The 21,629-nt window shown below is 38.5% G+C and overlaps 1 protein-coding gene across 1 annotated transcript in view; it reads right to left on the minus strand.

Annotated features, from left to right (window-relative positions):
- The window catches only part of SLC25A21 (solute carrier family 25 (mitochondrial oxoadipate carrier), member 21), a 60,898-nt gene that overhangs the window by 30,753 nt on the left and 8,516 nt on the right, over window positions 1-21,629 (minus strand). Inside the window, exons 3-5 of the mRNA XM_008568354.1 lie at window positions 18,363-18,422; window positions 14,676-14,783; window positions 564-728 (exon numbers count right to left, since the gene is read on the minus strand). Of these exons, the coding sequence (XP_008566576.1) occupies window positions 564-728; window positions 14,676-14,783; window positions 18,363-18,422 (333 nt within the window). The remainder of the gene's footprint in view (window positions 1-563; window positions 729-14,675; window positions 14,784-18,362; window positions 18,423-21,629) is intronic.

Genomic DNA, 21,629 nt, shown 5'->3' on the forward strand with positions numbered 1-21,629 from the left:
ACAATAATTATTATCATTATTATTATTTTGCATCAAAAGCAAACGATCTCAGAAGAGTTGATTTTTCTACCTACTTAACCCTGAGTAAATTTAAAAATTAATATCTAGGTAAAATTCAAATTTTAGTCTGATAGTTTTTCCCATGAGTTCAAAATTTATTTAGAATATGAAAATTTTAACTTTCCTGAGAAAGTTATGTTTCTGAGGTAAGAATAAAGTAATAACGTAGTCGCTAGAAATTCCTATTAGTTATAAATGGAAAGCATTCAGATATAATGGTATAATCTTCAAGAAGATAAATTTTGGTGTCAGACTTGGTTGAAGTCTCTGCTTTACTATTTACTAGGTCACCCTGGGTAATTTACTTGATCTTTTTAAGCCTCAGATGCTGGATTTGAAATAGAAATGATAACACTCAATGTGTAAGACTGATGTGAGGATCAAATCAGATAATGGATGTAAGTGTTCGGCACAGTGACTGGGACATGATAAACACTCTACACATGGAGCTGTTCTCATTGATAGGGTTTTTCCTCCAGGATTTTAATCTATTAAACAGTTACCTTATTGACAGGAATAATGTTTTTGACATTGTAGTAGAAGCCAAAATAAACCATGTTGAAAACCCCATGGCGTCCCAAAGTTGCTGTAAATCCTTTGTTGAGGCCCCGGAGACCCAAGCCTTCCGTCTTAATGATGTGTCTCGCATAAGCCATGGTGGATGGTTGCTGTAGGAGAGAGCACAAAGGTAAAGAGATCATCTATGGGACTTTGGAATACAGTAAATTGCCAACTTAGTTTTTCCTTCAAGCCAGAATTATTAGAGATTTTTTTCCCTCAAAACATGAATAATGCCTAGGTTTGTGCTTCCAAAAATTAGGAAACTCAAAAAGTAAACAAAATTGAATGCATAACCACAGGCTTTATAGGGAAGATGGTTGGCAAGGAAAAAACATCTTTCGTGGAATTGGTGAAACTAGTGTCATGTAATAACTATCACCACTTTCAACATGTAAATAATTGTATCCAATTTTTGATTATACACACTAATGGAGGGGATTAGCCATGTAAAAAAAATAGTAATCCATAATTGCATATAACCTAAAAGGAATTCATATTTGGCTCCTGAATCCAGCATCTTTACCTTTCTAATTATGTCTTTCTAAAACTAATGTTACAAATAGTCTTGATTCCATGGCCTCAATGGTTTAAACTGATGCTAGGTTAGAACTTGGCCATAGATAAATAGCCATATATGTCCTCAAAAAGGTGGGCAATCAGTGCATGTATCACTTGCTGTGATAAATTATATATCAATGGTGTTGGGAGTTCCAGGTTACCTTAAATTTACTCCTTTCCAGTCCTCTGATTGATTACCCAAGGCTGAAATACCTTGACTGCTGGAATACAGTTTGTTGTTACTTTTGGAACTTGCTTAAGAGTTCACTGTAGTTTGCTCTGAGGTTTACAATTCATTACAATACAACAATTCATGTGGGTTTTCAAAAAGAGTATGAGTGATTGTTTCCTTTTAGGAGGTACTGCATGAAGGATATCTCTCCCTCTCATATTTTGACTGAATAGTAAATAAGGGAAAATGTTCAGTGTTTAATTTATTTTATTTTATTTTATTTTTGCCATGAGGCAAGCACTGACATGACATATGTTTGATACTTCACTGGAGCAGGTTGCTGGAGTGGTCATGGCAGTCTGACGCACTTTCAGACTGCAAGTGTTTTGTTACCATGTGCAATTAAGGCTACGTCAGCAGAACAGAATAGAACAAATCCAATCAAGGCTTTTCATCCAACTTATACATAAAATAGCTATGTCATTAACATGATACATTTAAATGAGCTTGTTTATACAGTAAATCCTATAGTTTTGGCTGATAAGTGTTTTTAAAAACTAGCTACAATTCTACACTCAACTTTATACTTTCATTTAAGAGGATTAATTACAATGAATTACATTAAGCTTAAGAAAACTTCTCTGTAACACGAAAAATCATGTGAGAATGTATCTTGTAACAACGAAAGACATCATATAGGAAAATCAAAAAATGCTCAGGAGGTTAAAATTCACTCCGTTCTACAACATGGGACTTTTTAAAATGTGTCTTGACACATTGGTTATTAACCCAAGTTATTTATTTTGGTTTTCAAAAAAGACAAGGACATATTGAACAGAAGCTCTCTTCTGTTGGAAAGACCCTGGAAGTGCTGACTAAAATGCCTTGACAGTGCTCTCTTGCTCTGAGGAAGGCAGCACAGGGGAAGGAGAGAAGGTGGCTTTCCTGGGGATGGGTGGAATAGGGCAGAGTGTTCCCTGTATTCAACTCAAGCCTTCTCTCCATCCTCACTCATCTGAGACTCCTAGGGCAAGAGGGATAGGAGCTCAGAAGCCATCTAGGTTCTAGAGCAACAGAGAAACCAACAGCTTTGAATGAAAGTACAGATAGTAATGGTTTTCCCTAAAAAAGTGGGTCTAAAGATGTTTCTATTGTTTAGAAATTCTAATTTGCCAAATCATCAGAATTCGGATGATTAAGCAATGTGTTAATTTGGATAACATCTTTCTTATTATCTTGAAAAAAGAAACTTCTACTAGATCTTGGTGAGAGTTGGCAAATATGCAAATGGCATTTACTGATCTTCTATTCCCTGATTTTCAGTAGCTTGGGTTCTGGGTGGGTACAAGAAAGTATAATGCACGGATTTTATACTCAAGTGCTTTGTTTAGTTTGAACTCTAGTTGTCAATAATTAAGTAAATCAGAGTGTTGCACAGCAATCAGAAATAGGAGCTTGAAGCCAGACAGCTCCAGGTTTGAGCCTCCACAATATCACTTGCTAACATTGGCAAATATTTTATCCTCTCTGATTTACCTTCACTTTACTTATTTGTAAACAAGGATAGTAATAGAATCTTCCTCATCGGATTGTTGTGATGATGAATACGTCAATTAACTTAGTCCGTTGTAAGCATTCATTGTATATTTAGCTGTTAATGGCAATTATGCTGACAATAATAAAAATAGTTATAATAAAATAGCAGGTAGTTTTTTTTTGTTGTTGTTAATTGAAGGCAGTGGCAATCAGAAGGTGAAGGCTGATTTGAAGGAGAAGGACATGCTTAACTAGCTTCTTCCTTCCATACACTCTGGCTGTTCTTTCCTTTTCCCAGAGTCTTGGACCCTCTGATGAAGTCCACAAGAAATGCATCCAGAATGCAAGATAACAGGTCTGCTTCCTCTGAGGCCCAACCAAATCAACCCCCCATGCTAGAGATCTCAGTCCAGTGTTGGTGCCTTGCCCCAGGGGCTCTCCTCTCTGGATCAAGTGACCCTGTAAATTGGCCTTCTCCCTAACCCTCAAAGTGAGCATCCTTGGTAAAAACTCTTCACTTGGCTAGTCCATGGGCTGCAGAAGCAAGGCCACACAAGAGCAAAGATTGGGAACAGGAAAACGAATTGGGTCTCTCTCTACATGGCTTTACAGCCTAGAGGACACTTTCATGCATGTTATCAAAGATCTGGAACACAGTAAGTCCTCATCAACGTTAACCATTATCATAGATGCTCAGTACTTTACGTAGATTGTTATTTAAACCTCCAACAAGTGGTTGAGATAGGCGTTATCATTACCCCCATCTGATAGATGAAGAGACTAAGGCTTAGAAGTTGCATTACTTACCCGAGTTCACAGAGTAAGTGGTAGTGCCAGAGCTCAAACCGAAGCCCCTTGGACTCCAAGCCTGTGCTTTTATACTCTGCGTAGCTCTACTATCCTAACATATCTGATTGCTCCTCTCAATGACCCTGTAAGGTAAAGTCCCCCCATTTTCCAGGTGAGAAAACTAAGGATTGTTAAGTAATGTTCCTAAGGTAAAATGCTGCTGATAAACGGTTTAACCAGAATTCCACATCTAATCTGGTGTTGTTCTCTCCCTGCTCATTCTTGTTACACATACGTGGTAAGATTTTCAGAGGCTGATAATCCAGCCAATGTAGATAACAAATTCATAACAGTACAAATATATTTTTCTGGCAAATTGGGGCCTTGGGATAAAGAAAAATCAGAACTCTAATTCCCATAAAAATTAGAAGTAAAAATATGATAGTGTGTTTTTTGCTTCATTCAGGGACATTGTATCACACACGTGTAAACAAATATTGAATTAGAAAGGCAAAACATGACTTCCACTAGGATGCTTAAATAGGAAAATATAGAATCATTTTGACTAGATCTCTGTAAACACAGGGAATTTTACTAAACCTATTTGATTACTGGGCTTCCATTTCAAAACAAAATGGTGGCTGATTAGCATCATCAGCCAAATGATTCCAATACTATCCAACCCAGCAGGTCACCCATCAGTTCAGTTTCCTTCTAACATTTAGATTCACTCCAATTTTCATATTTAGTTTCCAGTTGTGGGCCAAAGTGCACTCTAGATTTCCTAGAGGTAGCTTTCATTAACTGCACCAGAACTGTGACCATGCTAGAATAAGTGGATCAGGACATAGCTAATATTGTGATCCCACATTGCTTTGAACACTGGTTTATAGAAATCCTCAGTTCACTAGTACCTGACAGAAGTGTTTCCATTCCAAGTAACTCAAAATCTTCTTTAACTTGGATTTCAGCTATTGTCAACTGCTAATGCTAGGAACTTTGTGTTCTTTCGTGCATTCATTTATTCAACAAATATCTATTGAGTGCTTAAAGGTGCCATGCACTGTGCTAAATATCTATCACAGTACTTTTCTCATATTGTAGAAACTTAAATTTTTTGCTTTTATTTTTATTTGGAGAGATATGCTGATAATTTTTATATCTTCCCATGAGAGTATTCCATAAGGGTTATAGAATACAGATTCAAATTTCTGTTTAAACAGTCCTTAAGAAGTTTAATTTAAAGGAGAGGATCCTAAGTGAAATAAGCCAAACACAGAAAAAAAGAGCCAAATACACACACACACACACACACACACACACACACACACACACAGAATAAAACAGTGGTTACCGGGTGTGAAGATGGTGTCGGAAGAGGGGAGGAAATGGGGACTAGGTCAAAGGATGCAAAGTAGCATATAGGCAGAACGAAATCTAGAGATCTAACGTCCAACATGAGGACTGTAGTTAATAAAATTGTATTGTATTAAGGATTTTTGTTAAATAAGTATATTTCAGCTGCTCTTGTCACAAAAAAAGTAACTATGTGAGATGATGGATATGCTAATCCATTTCACAATAGTAACCATTTTGCTATCTGTACGTATCCTATAGCATCACGTTATAAACCTCAAATATACACAATAAAATTCATTTTAAAAAATAAATTTAAAAAAATGCAAAGAGTGAGAGAGAGGATTCTTTGCCTAAACAATGCTCCCAGGCACCACTCTGGGGCACTGAATCCTGACTTTCTGAGAGCCCAGTACTACTGACAAAATCACTGAGATGACTTATGGCAGCCTGAGCTATTTTTTTCTGGAGTTCTTCCATTCAGCTACTGACCATAGCGGCCTCTGACCAGCTTGTGAAATCACAGACAGAGGTTTTAGGCAGCAGGCATTGTTCCCTGGACAAACAGCTATCAGAGTACAACCAATAGGTACAGGTGTAGGGTGTGCCAGTGGATTTCCTCCATCTCTAAGGCCAAAGGAGAGCTGTAGGTACACCGTGTCAAAAGACAGCATGCTCCACATACATCCCTTTACTTGCTTTCTACAGCAAGGTGAATTCTGATGCATTTTAGAGCCAATGGACTAAGGGTGTTGTACTGGATTTCATCACATGGCTGGAAAGCAAACCGGATGAGACTTTTACACAATGGAGCGAGTGTCCATATCCGGGCCTTTAGAAAAATACTGCTTTGTTAAAAAAGAGGAGACCCAATTGCTACATTTAGGTAGGGAAATACACTTGCTCTTCAGGAGACAGAAGATCATCTATACTTTTCTTTACTCAAATGAGGTCTTGAAGCATTTCCATACATTTGGAAAAATAAAAAAGAAAAGAAAAACTTTCCTTTTACTTGAAAACAAAATGTAAGTGGAAGAAGAGCAATTAGGCCACACAAAAAGCCCACATTTATATAGTTCTTTTACCTTAGATATTTCATTAATTCATCGTTACAGTTTATTTCAATAGGGCATGATTATGGGCAAAAAAGACACTCAAAATCTAATTATATTCTCTTGTTTTGTTTTGTTTTGTTTTTGGTGGCTGGCCAGTAATAGGGATCGAACCCTGGACCTCAGTGTTAGCAACACCATGCTCTAACCAACTGAGCATCTAATTATATTCTATCTAGAGTTTGTGTCAGATGAACAAGTCTATTTTCAGACAATCTGTGAGTGGAGAATAATTTTTTTTCAACAAACCCTCCCAGATGCTGAGCCACAAAGCCACATCAGCACAAAGTTGCTGCCAACACTCATCCTGAGGAGCATGGGGTCCTGCAGGTGAGGAGACGCCGACACTGTGCTTTGCCCCGTGCTGTTGGCAGAGCAGGAATGAAGGAAGGTGACAGCACTGTGGGCACAGGGGATACTGCTCAGAGGAGACTGGCAACAAGGAAGGAGCCTTTGTTTATTCATGGTTCCAGAAACCCTTTCTTTTGATTTTTCTTTGAGCTCCTTAATTATCCAGATTTCTTTATGCCAATGAAAGCAGTGTGGTTGACTAGAAGGGGGCCTTTATGTTAGCACTCAGTTCCTTAGAGCTACTAACTGCACTGGGGTTTACTTTCCCTACCTATAAAATGGGGATAAAGCCACCAACCTTATAGAGATAAAGGGAGGATATGAAAAATCAATGTAATTGTGAGCATCAGGAAAAGTGAAAGGGTTCACAGTGGTGACTATAGTGGGATGGGACAAGAGGGAGGTGTTGGCAGAAATTATCAATTATTGTGTTCTTTTCATAGCTCTGCATTACTTGATTTTTGAAAAAAACATGTATTACTTTAGTAATTTATAAAATTATATAAAATATTTTTAAAAAATCAGATAAATAAAAGGAAAAACCATGTAAATCATCTTACAGAGTATCTGGCATATAGTAGATGTTCTATAAGTAGTAGCTCTTATCATGACTTCAAAGTCTCAATTCTGAAAGCATAAATCTAGTGTTCCTGGCATAGCCACATGGAAGACTGAAGTCTATAAACGATAATAGAGAGGCAACTTGGCTGCTGCCTTAGGTGTTGTTGAAAGATAACTATATGAATGGATTCATATGCATAATTCTCCTTTCTGCCCACAAGAAACATAGACTGGAAAGAAATAATTTATGTGCTGAACAGTTGCCAGGCAGTGTTTCACATAGTAATGCAGGAAAAATGTGAACTTAACTCAATACATCATCATGAATGTTGACATGCCCTTGAAGCTGGCTTCTCACACTATTTGTAAACAGAGCTACACACGCTTACTCTCTATATAACTCAACTTCTCCCTTTCTTGAGATGATCGCAAAATATAGCCCTCCTAGTCAATCTATGTCGACCCCACATAATATAATTAAGTTTAGTTAAACATTTGTTGATTGTCTATGGAGAAAATAATCACTAAGCTTTGTGATATCATATATAATCTAATTGGTCCCTATCAGATTGTTAAGTTCCCAGGATAAAGTGTGTAGAACTATATTTAATGGTGTTATCCAAAATCAGAACCAACACCCGAATTAATTTTTTTAAAATCCCTGTCTTTGAAGATTTTATCATCAACTAAACATTAGTTGTCTCTTCATTGATCCTAAAATTATAGTCATAGAGCAAATAAGCAGAAGGCTAATTAATCCTTTCTTAGGCTGAACATCTTTAAAGACTAAATAGAGGTGGACCAGGCTTTTCCAATTTCCTACAGGTTTAGTTTCATATTTGGGGGTGAGAATGATTATGTTCATATGTAACAAAGACAAAAATGACAGAGTAGAAAGAAAACCTGTACCCCAGCCTCACTTCAGAGGCAAATCCTATAGACCTCAAGGGAAGGAAAACAGAACCTTTTAGCCAAATAATAACTTTGAAGTAGATTTCAAAGTGAAGACAAAAACTGGGAAACAATTCATATGAGATTTTGCTCCTGGGGAGAAATTCACATTTTCCAGGCTAGCAGAGAGCATGCCAGCCAGACACCACTTGGCTTAGCACAACTGATAGGGGACTTATAGTTCTTATAATTATACATATAAGAAACAATGTGCACAGTTAGAGGAGAGAAAGGTTCTATAAGGACAGCAAGCTATAAAGTCACACTTTTGGCAAGACTGGATATACAAACCATCACCTACAGAGAAATCCTTGGGCAAGCTCGGTCCTAAGCCAAAGAGACTACAAACCAGAACTACTTGGCTTGGGTTTAGTTTGAAGGACAGGGGGAAATTTGGGTCTATCCTGACTTTATCTGAACATGTTTTTACACCCACTGAACCAAACCAGAGCATGACAAAGCTGTGATTACTTTGCTCCCCGCAGAAGGTCAAGCATATTTAAATTAGAGACCGGTTTTCTTTATTCGCTGAGAATTTTAAGATGCTGGCCAAGATTCTGGTATTGGAATTGGAGGAAGTGTGGCAGGGATTAAGTATTTGACTGATATGGTGGTAATTTAAAAAGTGGAGGTAAAACAAGCACATTTATTGAAATGTTTTATACATAAATTGGAGGGATATGAGGGCAATATCAGGAACTAAAGTAACCACAATTTCCTTCAAAATTTTAGAACAGTTTATGGCTATACTGCGTGGGAAGGCATATCTCCTGAGAGAAGCTGGGCAGCATGAGCCAGCTCAGTTCCTGGGAAGTCCTAATGGCAACCGCACTTGGGGCTCCAGGACTGCGCTTCTGAGCACTTCACTGCCACGAACACAACAGAAGGAGCGTCCATACACTCTCAGCCAGTGCTACACTTGGACCCCAGCTGAAGGAACCCTCTCTGGTCCTTCACCAGCCATGCCTCCCCCATGTGGCCAAGGGGACATCCACCTCTTCCTAGCCCATGCTGTGTGCACCCAGGATGGTGGCAAGTCCTGTTGTTCCATCTTTATCACTCCACCACTGCCTAGAAGACTTTAAGAATAATATCAAGGGCAATATTGACTACTGTTGTCCTAGGCTGTCTTCCACTGTAGAGCTCCTCTCAGCTGCAGCAACTTTTAGGAAAATTTCATGTTTAAAAAACCACATTGACTTGCTGCCTCAGGCTGAAGAAATAGGAAAATCCCAAACAACCTGTGTAGGATATCATGGTGGTTCATGTCCAAGACATGAGGGTAGAAAAGCTGGACAGTAGACATGCTATCTGAGAAGCTCACACTATTGGCAGGACATCAATACTTATCTGCCTATCAAATAATCCTCTATAAGGAACCTGCTCTGCTTTTCTTTTCCTTTTTTTTTTTTCTTTTTTGTCCTTTTTGAGACCAGCCAGTGAGCGCTGTGAGCGCACCGGTCATCCCTATATAGGATCTGAACCTGCGGTGGGAGTGCTGCTGCGCTCCCAGCACTGCACTCTCCCGAGTGCACCACCGGCTCGGCCCTGCTCTGCTTTTCTTAAAGGTGTTGTCAAGCCAGTTGGCCATTCTGCATGTAGCTCATTTATTTACCTCCACAACTGGTAGCTGTAATTGACTGAAAAGGCTAAAAATGAGCTTAGTTCACAATCTTCCATGTGAAGTGACCAAGAAGGCTTGGTCAAGAATACACGTTAACTTTATACAATTATTCCAGAGGAAGAATATCTTGATTGTGGCAGAATTTCTCCCAAATTGGCCCCAAATGTTTTTAGTTTCACCTCTAAGTTCTAGTGCTACATATTGGCTTTTTACAGCAAACAGATATTCAGCTACTACTGTTTAAGATGGTAAACCTGCATCTGAGTTTAAACAGCTTGTCAAAAGACACTGTAAGCAGGGTGCCAGTCCTTAAACCTCGATAAAGAATTCAGGGTCAATGGATGGATGGTACTGGAATCTGAGAACGACCTAAGGCGGACAGAAGGAGAAGACTGGCCATCGCTCAGTAAGCTGTTTTTGTTCCCACAAGTGGAGTCAGCTGTGACTGCTCAATATTAATTGGGGCAATATCTCAGGATAAATCTGTCTCTACTTAAACTTAAGGATTTATAAGATCAACTTGCACTAGAAATAGTTATTGTTGGTTGAGTGCCGATCATTTGCCAGGCTCTGTGTCAAGACCTTTGCATATATTATCACAGTTAAATTCTCATAAAAAGCATGTTGTAATAATAACTACTAACATTTATTAAACCATCACTACACACCAGACTGTATTGACAGCTTTATATATACATCTCATTTAACCCTCTTTACACCATTTGATGTGGTTATTACTATTATTCTTTCCCAACAAAAGAGGAAACTGAGCTATAGTCAGGGTAGAAAATGTGAGGCCAAAACATAGTCAAAAACTGAGATCTCCCTCTAGGACTCGTGCTTCTAACCACTACACAGACACTAAGGAAGATGGGCTGATCACCGCTGTTTTACCAGTGAGGGAACTGCAAGGACTTTGTTCAAGGCCAGGCTGTTAGGAAATAGTAAAAAGTGTGATGGGAACTTGGGTGCATCTCTCCCCAAACCCTGGGCCTGCTTTGCCAGTTCTCCAACTGCCTTCCTGTTCTAGATAGCTCTGCTGTGTTCTTCAATTATTTATACACAAGGCTTAACTTTGCTAGAAATTACAGAGCATGGGCCGGCCCGGTGGCGCACTGCTATAGTGTGCCGCTTGGGAGTGCGGTGGCGCTCCCGCCGAGGGTTCGGATCCCACATACAGACCGGTTCCCGCTCACTGGCTGAGCGAGGTGTGGGAGCAACACCAAGGGTTGTGATCCCGTTGCCGGTCCCAGTCCGGTACGGGCGCGACACTGGGGGTTGCGATCCGTTGCCGGACACGAAAAAAAAAAAAGACAAAAAGGAGAAAAGAAAAAAAAAAGAAATTACAGAGCAGGAAAAAATGGGGGTTCCAGCTACTATAAATGGAGACATGGAACGTGCACTGTGCAAGGCTGAGCCCCAATATGAACCACAAGTCAGGTGGGAACCTGATTAGCTGAGAAGGTTTTCCCTGAAGGTGTGGCTTGACCACTAGGAGCATTTCTTTTGGAGTACATGCTTATTTTTATTCTGTTCTATATTTTCTAATTTTTCTACAATGAGCAGATATAACTTCTTAAAGTAAATGTTCACAGACAACACATGAATACATTCTCATATTAAAATGTTCAACTACACAAAGCCCTTCTCTTAAATCCTTACATTCCCCTTCCCCCTTCTACTCTCCTCTCCAGAAGTAACCACAGTTAGAAGTTTAGTATGAATCCCTCTAGACCTGCGCTGTCCTATGTGGATGTCACTACCCACATGTGGCTATTGAGTACTTGAAATGTCCTAGTTGAGATGTGCTATAAACATAAAATACACATCAGATTAAAAAATTTAGTATGAATAAAGAATGTAAATATTTCATATAATTTTTATGCCAGTTGCATGTTGAAATAATGAACTATGGAGGCAGTAAAAAGATCAGTGGTTGCCAGGGATTAAGAGGGATGAGGGCTGAATAGGCAGAGAACAGAGGATTTTCAGAGCAGTAAAACCCTCTGTATGGTACTATAATGCTGGATACATGTCATTATACATTTGTCCAAACCCACAGAATGTACAACACCAAGAGCGAACGCTACCTAATATAAATTATAGACTTTGGGCAATGCTGATATGTCAGTGCAGTTTCATCAATTGTAAAAATGTACTCCTTTGGTGAGGGATGTTGATAATGGGGGAGGCTGTGCATGCGTGGGGGCAGGGGGTTTATGGGAATCTCCGCATCTTTTGCTCAATTTTGCTGTGAACTTAAAATTGCTCTAAAAATAAAGTCTTAAAGAAAAAAATTTAATATACCAATTAAATAAAATATATTTTTAAATTAATTTCACCTGTTCCTTTTTCACTTTTTTAATATAACTAGCAGAAAGTGTGGCTCGCACATATATATATATATATATATTCAGTTTAAATATAGTCTGTATAAAATATATAATTTTTTGGTGTTTTCTAACATAAATATGCATTACTTTTATACTTGGATTAAATTTTTTTAAATGAAGTATAATCTTTAAATGCAATGAACGTGAACTTAGTTCCTTTCTTCGACTTTCTCTTCCTCTTCTTCCCCCTCCTCCCGACCTCCCTTTTATACTAGACAACCCGTCTCACATACTTGTTGACAGGATTAAAATAACATGATATACATATAGTGCCGAGCATCTATTTTAGAGTGAAGGAAGCAATAATTATTCTTTGCCATACAAATGCTGAAGTAAGCACACTTAATATTTGAATTAAATCGCCACAGGTACAGATTAACAAAAGGGTATCCCTTTGTTGAATAAAAGAAAGAACTAGTCAATGGAAGAGGGCTTTGGCATTAACAAATCCTGCAAAAGAATAGCAAAAATGACCAGTAACTACTGGGTTTTTTAAAAAATAACTAGATCCAAATTTTCTATTCTTATTATGTAATATGTTTCTCTCCAACAGTTTTTGCAATAAGTATAGTTCCATTACTTTATGTTGGGTGACCACCCTCTGTTAACTACTGTCTTGATTTGATCAATAATGCCTATAAAGAACTACATGAAAATGCCACCTCAGTTCAGCTACTGAAATCTGACAGTTGCTGAAATCTGACACATATTGCTGATGGGTGTGACCTATTTGATCACTTAACTAGTTGAAGTAATATTTAAGATATTGTATAGTACACCTAACAGATTTTAGTCTCAGTAAATATCTGACAATGTCCAGTTCATCAGATTCTGCAAAAGAAATGACCCCAAACAAGCCTCCTCCACCCCCAGCTTAAAAAATGGCTGAATACACATAAATGAACAATTTACACCGGCTGCACTCATGCAAATGTAGTACACAGATGTACACATACTCTTGTTTGGGCGGGAAGGGTGTTTGTCATGTTCTAGTAAGGCCTCAGCACATGCAAAACATTAGTAGCACTTACTTGACCTCACTGTAGAACCTCCTTGGGGGCGGAGGAGAGAAAAAGGACAGCGGGCATGAGGAGAGGTGCTGTGAGAACGCTTACTATTCTCATTCCTGTGAGTGCTCCTTGGTGCTCTGTCCCACTTGTGTCCCTGTGCATACATCTGCCCAGATAAAGGACTGCCACTGAAAGCCTATTTATTCCTTTGCCCACTCATTGCTGCCCCAAGACGACCTATCTAATAGGTAAAGGGAGGCATTGGATGGATTAGAGATCACCATCTCTAAAATTTCCTTCTAGCTGGTAATTCTCGCAGTCTAACAAACCAAGTTTTCCTTGAGCATATCCCATGGGAACTGGTTTAAATGCCCCATATTGATAGGACATTTGAAAAATGTTTTCTGTCTTTCCCCCCTCTTCCTTGCCATCTTTTCTTTCATTCAAGAAAGAAGTAAAGAAAAACAGAGACAAAAACTAGGGGAATACAGAGATGTTCGATCTTTTCTGAAGTGCTATATGAGAGTACTTCAAAAAACTTGTGAAAAAATAGAATTAAGAGATAATACAAAACTCTCCATGAAATTTTTGAAGACCCCCTCATATATCATTGTAATTCGGACAATGTTTTGAAACTTAAAAAAAATCACCTTGAATTAGGACTGACTTTATCTGAGTAGATACCATCTGCTGCAGCAGCCCAACCCTGTCCCCCCAGGTCTTGGCACCTCCAGGTGAGTAAGTGCCTTCTTCCCCACTTACTTGCCCAAGAAGCTGCCAGAAACCTCTCAGGCAGTATCAGCAGTCAGGAAGTGGTGTGGGGGTGAGGGGGTCTCCACCCATCAGCAGCTGCTAAAGTAGTAGGCAGGGGAACTTTTCTACAGACAACTTCAGGTCAGCAGGTACTCCACGCCAATTTACACCACATGCTACCCAGTTGTGGAATTAAATTAAAATGCTAAGAAAGGGCCTGGAATGCCAACCCATTGCTATCCCCCTACACTGTGCTTGGCACCTAAAAGAATAAGACAAGAATAGTTGGGCTTGGTGGTTTAAAAGAATTGTTAGGCAACTGGAATGAAGTGAAGGCAGCACACACCGAGGAACATCATGTACTGATGATTAGATGTCAAGACCCATCATTGTCCTGGTGGTGATGTCTGCACAGGTTTAGTAACTTGCTCCTTTAGATTTAACCAAAAGATGAGTTTGACAGATTATCAGAATCTTTTGGGAAGGGTAGTGGGTGGAGTGGGAAAAGGAGTGAGATAATTTTTTAAAATGACTTCATTTTTTTTAAAGCACAATAATATTATCACCTCAGTGGTTTTGCTATAGTCTATTCGAGTGCAATGTAAAACAGAAGTTTTGCCAAAAGTTGGAAAAACATTTCCAAAGAAGTCATTATAGATTCTTTTGAACTCCAAAACAAAAATGTCTGAACATGTGTTTGTCCATCAGATCTTAGTTTATTTCTGTTAATGCCTGCAGAAGATATTTGACTTTTCCTTATGTTATTTCCTTAACAGTGATTTACTATGGCTTTAATAAGTGGATAACAGCTGGGCCCATAACTCTATATGTATACTTAAAAATAATTTTTTATATTTCCTCAACAATAGGAAAACATTAAATGGTTACCTCTGCAAATGTGTTCCGGTTGGCTTGCAAGCCAACTTTTACTACTTCAAAAGGGTTAACCACGATGGCTTCTGTTAGTCCAGATCCCAATCCGGCAATGGCAAATGTCTAGAAAAATTAAATCAATCAATACTTTAAAACAAGTTATCATGTGTCCTGGGTTAAATATCCTATTCATCACATGCAGCTGAATGTTATGATGAGTATGGAGAACCTACATAAATGCACCATATACCATTACTAAACAGCTTTAGTTCTTGATTAGATGCTGACAATTCATGAAGAAGAAATTACAGAAGCCACAAACCACATCCTAACAATTTCAAAATAAAATGTCAAGGCCCCATCAACAATGATTTTTCTTTTAACAAAAAGCAAGATTGTTTTACTGATTTAAGGTAGATACTAAAACATCTGTACATATAACAATTAAAAGAAGGTTTGGATTGTAAAAGGAGAGCTTCGTTTTTAAACATCTGCTTAAATATATTTATTGAGCACATAGAGAAATCCAAAGAGCAGAACCATAAATAAGATATTTATAAAAAGCTAAATTTCAGGTAACAAATAGCATAGCCAGAAACATGTAAATGTCTAGTATGTTCCTAGAGTCACTATTCTATGCTACCAAGAATCAAAAAAAAAAAAAAAATTATTCACCCTTTTCCTATTTTAGAAAAAAAAAAAAAACTGGTAATTGCCCCATTCTTCTGGATCTAAAAGTTGAGGAATAAAAGCTGAGATCAGAAATGGTTAGATTGTTCTGAAGGTCTCAACTAAAATCTGGAGCATTTATCAAAGGATGACAGTATGTCAGGTTCTTACTTGCAATCTGTTAAGAATTTCTGCAATAGGAAAAAGCAACTTTCTGGAATTTTCCTCTAAGTAGAATGCTTAAGGGTTTTCTAGGAAATCTGTATCAAAAATAACCACAGCAATTAAAACACACACACACAGCAGAAAAACAAAATGAAACAAAACCACCAACCTCCAAGATAGATGCTAGAAAAAAGTATTTCTTTGTGCTAAGCCTCTAATTCCAGGAGAAGAGGTGGTACTATATACAGCTAAGAGAATAAAACGAAATAAGAGTAAAGAACAGATCACTCTCATTAAGGGTCTCTAATATCTTTAAAATAGGAGACTTAAAGAGAGAAGGGAGAAAGGAATGTTCTGTAACCTTAGCAGGGGAGGCAGGGTGGAATGAGGGCAGGATTGAGAGCCGGGAGGTCTGGGTTTAGGTGCTGGTTCTGCCACTTATTAGCTATGCGACCAGAGATGCCACGCACAGTAGTTCGTGCACAAAGGTGCTCAGCCAAGTGTGTGTGGAGGCTGAAATGCAGCCTGCACCCCACTTGCCAAGCCAGAGCCCTGGAGAGGCATCAATCAGGAGAAAGGGACACCTTTTCATAATCCACACAAAGGCTCCATGTGTGCTAGCAGTGGCTGTGTGTATAAGTCACTGAAGCTTTGATAATCCACAGTTTTCTTGTCTGTAAAATGGAGATAATAATATCTAATTTCCCTACCTTGTAAGTTATTATGAGGGTCAAAATAATGTGTGAAAGCCCTTTGTAAAATGCTATACAAACACCATTGTTCTTGTTACACATCAAAAAGTGAGGAAGAATGGGATTACATGCAGATTCTAGGAGAGAGGGAAGAACTAGTGATAGCTTCCTTTCATCCCTCTTTCATTACGATTATAAACATATTTGTATAGGGTAACTGACCAAACATTTTATTCATTTATCTCAGACTTCCATCATGGAAGCCAAAAGTGGGAAAAAATGCTGGTCCCAAACACTTCTGACTGGGAAAGCTAAAATCCAGATGTTCAGGTTTTTATTACTTGCTATATGCAATCTTCCAAGTAATTCACTTTTTTGCTCTCCTATAAAACTCGGCTACATTTGCTGTCACAACTAATGTTTGGCAGTCCCTTGTCAAAAGAATTGATCAGATATCAGCAGATCATGTTACTTAGATTGTTCCAGAGACCTGCGTTTAATGACGGGTTTCCAGCCTCCTAGGCTTTTCAAGTGAGAGCACCAGGGGACATTTAACGGCTGCTTAAGTGTCTAGCTATATCACAAAAGAAACTGGACTAAATGAGTTCAAGAAAAGAGAAGAACTGTATACAGTTTGTATGCATTTGGTTATAGTAGCTGGACTGGCCAAATGCTTTTCTGTTTCAATTCTCAAGAATCAAAAGACCTGCAGTCTCTCACATGGTACCAATGCTCAACACAGAACAGCCAGCTGGCCCTCTGGAGACCATATTTTACTGTGTCTTGCTAAAATGTTTTTAATCCTCTTTTTGCCAACATGTTTCTAGAGTTAAGAATGACATTTAGGCAAGACAATGAGGAATTTAAAAATTCTTAGCTAATTTTGCAATTCACAGTACCACCGCTCCTTTCTGGAAGACTATGCTTCACAGCCACCTTGCTTAGGCAGGAGCTAGACAGCTGGCCCTCTGGAGACCATATTTTACTGTGTCTTGCTAAAATGTTTTTAATCCTCTTTTTACCAACATGTTTCTAGAGTTAAGAATGACATTTAGGCAAGACAATGAGGAATTTAAAAATTCTTAGCTAATTTTGCAATTCACGGTACCACCGCTCCTTTCTGGAAGACTATGCTTCACAGCCACCTTGCTTAGGCAGGAGCTAGACAAGAGGTTTCTTTGTCATCATGGAAAGTGATACTATTAGGTTTCTTGACAGGATCCTTCATAGAAAGGGGCATGTATGATTTTTAAAATAACAGATACTTCTTGGACAGTCTATCTGGCAGAGTAAATATTCTGAAATGAACCTTTACAAGTAATTAAAGAGTTGAAACTCAGAACACTGCCTTTCTGGTTGAATTTTGAAGTACATTTCAGGGGGAAAACTAGGGGATTTTCCCAGAGGCTGGAGGGTAGGTACATTGCCAATTGGAGGGCCATTGCAGGTTTTGTTTTATTTCATTTTGCAGATGTGGAGGGAGAAATTAGCGCCTTTGTTCTCTCTGGGGCTTTTGCTGCACACACATTTGTAGCCTATTTGATCAATATAATTTAACTCATTTTGTGAAAAGTAGCAAGGTCACCACAAAAGAGAGCAGTGGCATAGGGAAACGTTCAAATCACCAAGTGAATTTCGTGTAATATTTGAGACATGTCATTGTAAAATCACTATTCTCCCTGGTTGAGCCATTTACAGTCATTCCTATAAAAGGCCCTTCAGTCTGCATCTGACCACAGAATGATTTTCTCCAAAATGACTTGAAGCCCTATATTTACTACAGCATGAGCAAGAGCTGGAAAAGTGACCTGTTAGGACATAATCTTAGGCATATTGGCTTTTGCATAAATAGATACATGCAGTATGTATGTAAACATAGGCATGTTTTGGTTTTAAAAGAGTCTTTGATCAATGTACTCTTTATTTTATATCCTTGACTATATCTCTTGCAGGCCTTTTCAGACATATCATTATTACCATAAATTCATCACTGGGAGCTATAAAAGAGCCAAATTGTGAATTATTAGGAAGATGGCTTTCAACAAGTAGCTGAACATTGAATAACTTGAATTCATATTTTAGTAGCTGGGCTTGGGGAATCAAAAGAGTTTTTGTTTCTAGATTTTGCTTGATGAAATAACACACACACTTAAACATAATAAATACTCTCACTTACCAATGCTGGTGACAGTGACACATATCCTAGCAATTTCTTGTACTGCTCGAAAGTGAAAAACTGTGAAACAAAACAAAACCCAGAGATTTATAACAATTCCTGCAACAAACTCTTTAATTGGCTCAAATATCTTTAGTAAATCATTATATTAACAAGCATTTTAAAAAAATGATAAACCATCTAACAGTTTTAATCCCGTCTTGGGTAGTTGCTGTTGGATCTTACTGTAACATTCACATTTTCAAATGCAGTTATAATAACTTACAGAAGAGCTGATGGAATCCTTTATAGCAGTAAATGAACCATATAGCTTCCATTTACCATGACCATTTTCAGTTTCCCCAGACATCAATAGACTTCTTTTTTATGGCAGCGATTCAGAATTATAGGAGTACTAGAGACCTGAAATCTTTGGTCTCCTATATTTTCTCTACGAACTGCTTTCCTAGTGAATGCCCATTTTTCTAACACCCTTCTCATCTAAAGACATCTACTTCTCAGCTTTAACTTGCATTATATTGCGGTGTCTGCCTACTGTTCCATGAAAGTTTTAAACACTAAATGATTATGAAGATGCCATGATAAACTAGGGAAGGACCCAACAAGGTTATCTCGGAAATCCTCTGCCTTAAACCAAGACTGTCCTCAACCTGAATGAAGAAAGAGAGCTGCTTGTTCCTGCCTTTAAAATCTGATGATGATGAAATGACAATGACGGTGATGATGAAAATACTGTTGATTCCTTTAGTAGATGATGTTTAATATAATTTCCTCTGCAAACAAATTTCTATGGAGGCAAATATTTCATATGACACATTTTTTCCCTCCTCTCTTTCTATAGTTTACATTTTGGGCAACAGCTCTGCGTGAACATGATGTTTTGCTCCTGGATACTCAGTCAGATAGCTGCCAACATTATTGATAAAGCACACTCTTAGGTCCCGCTAGGGTCTGATTCTCAAGATCCAAGAAATGGCACGAGTATTATATGGTCTCAAATGTTCTCTACTCTATTATTTTATAGCCCAGTAAAATGGGGCAAGAAAATATGCAGATTTGGGGGCCAAATAATACTTAGTTGTTAGAGGTGGTTCTTTGTAGACATGGCCTTAATGAGTCTTTGGGCAGCCCAAAAGTCATTATACCACCAAATGGATTTTTGACTCATTTAAAGACCCAGGGACTACTTTTGTGCTGTGATCCTTTAGATTAACTATGCACATACATTTTTCTAGAAGAGGGATTTTTTTTCATTCACTTATTTAATACATATTTAATGGATGCCTCCTATTCTAGGCACTGGGGATGCAGCAGTAAACAAACAAAAAGAAACCTCTACCTTCTCGAGCTAACATTCTAGTGGATGGTGATAACCCTAAAACTCTCCTGGTGTTAAATAAGACTCACCAGGGACCACCACTGTATTGATGAGATATGCACTAGAAACCATTAACCATGGAAGGGGAAGTCGTACTGTCTTAGGGTTTTAAAGCTAATTTATTTTTCTTCTTTTTTATGATCATTATCATCATTATGTTTTGACAATTGCCATGCTAGGATTTTGAAGTGAGCAGTCCTGGGTCTGAATCTTAGCTATACTACTTTGCTGTGAACATTAACAACATTAGGTAATTCATAGTTCTGATAAAAGTGCCCTATCATATATGATATGAGGTTACACTCCAGGGATGAGCAAGTTCTTTAACCTTCCTACCCTCAAGAATACAAAACTTACATTTTAGAGTTGTCATTAAATATGAAAATTTAAGTAAGATTCCCCGACATGCCTGGCACATAGGAGACTTTTGGAAAATCTTAATTTTCATTGCCTGTCTTCACTTAGATTACCAAAGGAACCACAGTGCTTTAATTATATTTGCCACTCCTGAGAGCCTACTGTGGTCCAGGAAACATGCTAAGACCGTTGCATGTGCTATTGCATTTAACCCATACAAAAGCATCAGCGGGTAAGAGGACATAGCACAATCACAAGTCCCATTTTATAGATATATGTCCTACAGAGAGTGAGTAGAAGGATTCCTCCTAAGTTTAACTCCAAAGCTGGTGTATGCTCTTAACCTGATTCTGTACTTCCTCACTGCTCTGCCATGATTGTGAGTGGTGTGGGAAGATAGTCCCTGCCCTAGGGTTTTGTTGCTGCTGGGGATGAGGTCTTCTTGCCTCCGTTACACCTGACATGGCCACACAGACCCCTGAAGCCCTGAAGTCCCTCCAGGCAGAAGCTTTCAAACTGTTTTCACCACAATCTACATAAAAAATATTTATCCACACACACACGTGGGCTTGCATTTATAATTGAAATAAAACATTGCTATAAAACAATATTGACTCCCTTACTATGTGTAATGCAGTTTGTTTCTATTCTATTTTATTTTAAAAATTTCTGGTCATGACCCACTACATCTAGTGGCCCACTGAACTGATTATTGTAGGTCATGACCCACAGTTGGGAAACATTGCTCTAGAGGGCCCACATTGGGATTGGGTCCAGGGAAGTTCTGGGAGATGATGGACCTCACAAAAGGTCTCACTACTTTATTAGCTTCCAGTGTGAAGATGCATTTGTTTGTTTCTTGCTTTCTGAATTTCTGTCCAGAAATCCAAGGGATTAAGGACCATACTGGGATCTCAAGGGAGAAGTCTGGGGACATGGACTTGGCCCATCATTCCAGCAATCCCCACAGGAAATTCCAAGTTTACACCTTGGAGCAACTCTAGGCTTTTCATTTTCCCATCTCTTTAACTGTTAAAAAACCAAACTAACACTAGCTGATTGGTACTTACCAGCAGTCTTGCTGGAAAATTTGGTGAATGACTAGAATAAAACGATTCAGCTTCCTGAGAATAAAGAAACCCTACAGGCCACAGTGATGAGTTCCTCATGTACTAAATTCCAAAGTAATGAACAATATATTATCACATATTCTAATAAGCAACAAGTGCTTCAAACTAAATAACAACATCTTATTTTAATTTCTATCTTTGCAACCAAACTCTAGTCAATATAAAATAAAACAATATTTTTAAAAAGGAAAATCTAAAATCTTTTTAAATGAATTTTTTTTTTGTCTTTTTCCGTGTCCGGCAATGGATCGCAACCCTCAGTGTCGCCCCCATACCGGACCGGGACCGGCAACGGGATTGCAGCCCTTGGTGCTGCCCCCGTGTCTCGCTCAGCCAGTGAGCGGGAACTGGTCTGTATGTGGGATCCGAACCCTCGGTGGGAGCGCCGCCGCGCTTCCCAAG

Source organism: Galeopterus variegatus, unplaced genomic scaffold, assembly GCF_000696425.1.
Source record: "Galeopterus variegatus unplaced genomic scaffold, G_variegatus-3.0.2 Scaffold402, whole genome shotgun sequence".
NCBI classification, from domain to species: Eukaryota; Metazoa; Chordata; class Mammalia; order Dermoptera; family Cynocephalidae; genus Galeopterus; species Galeopterus variegatus.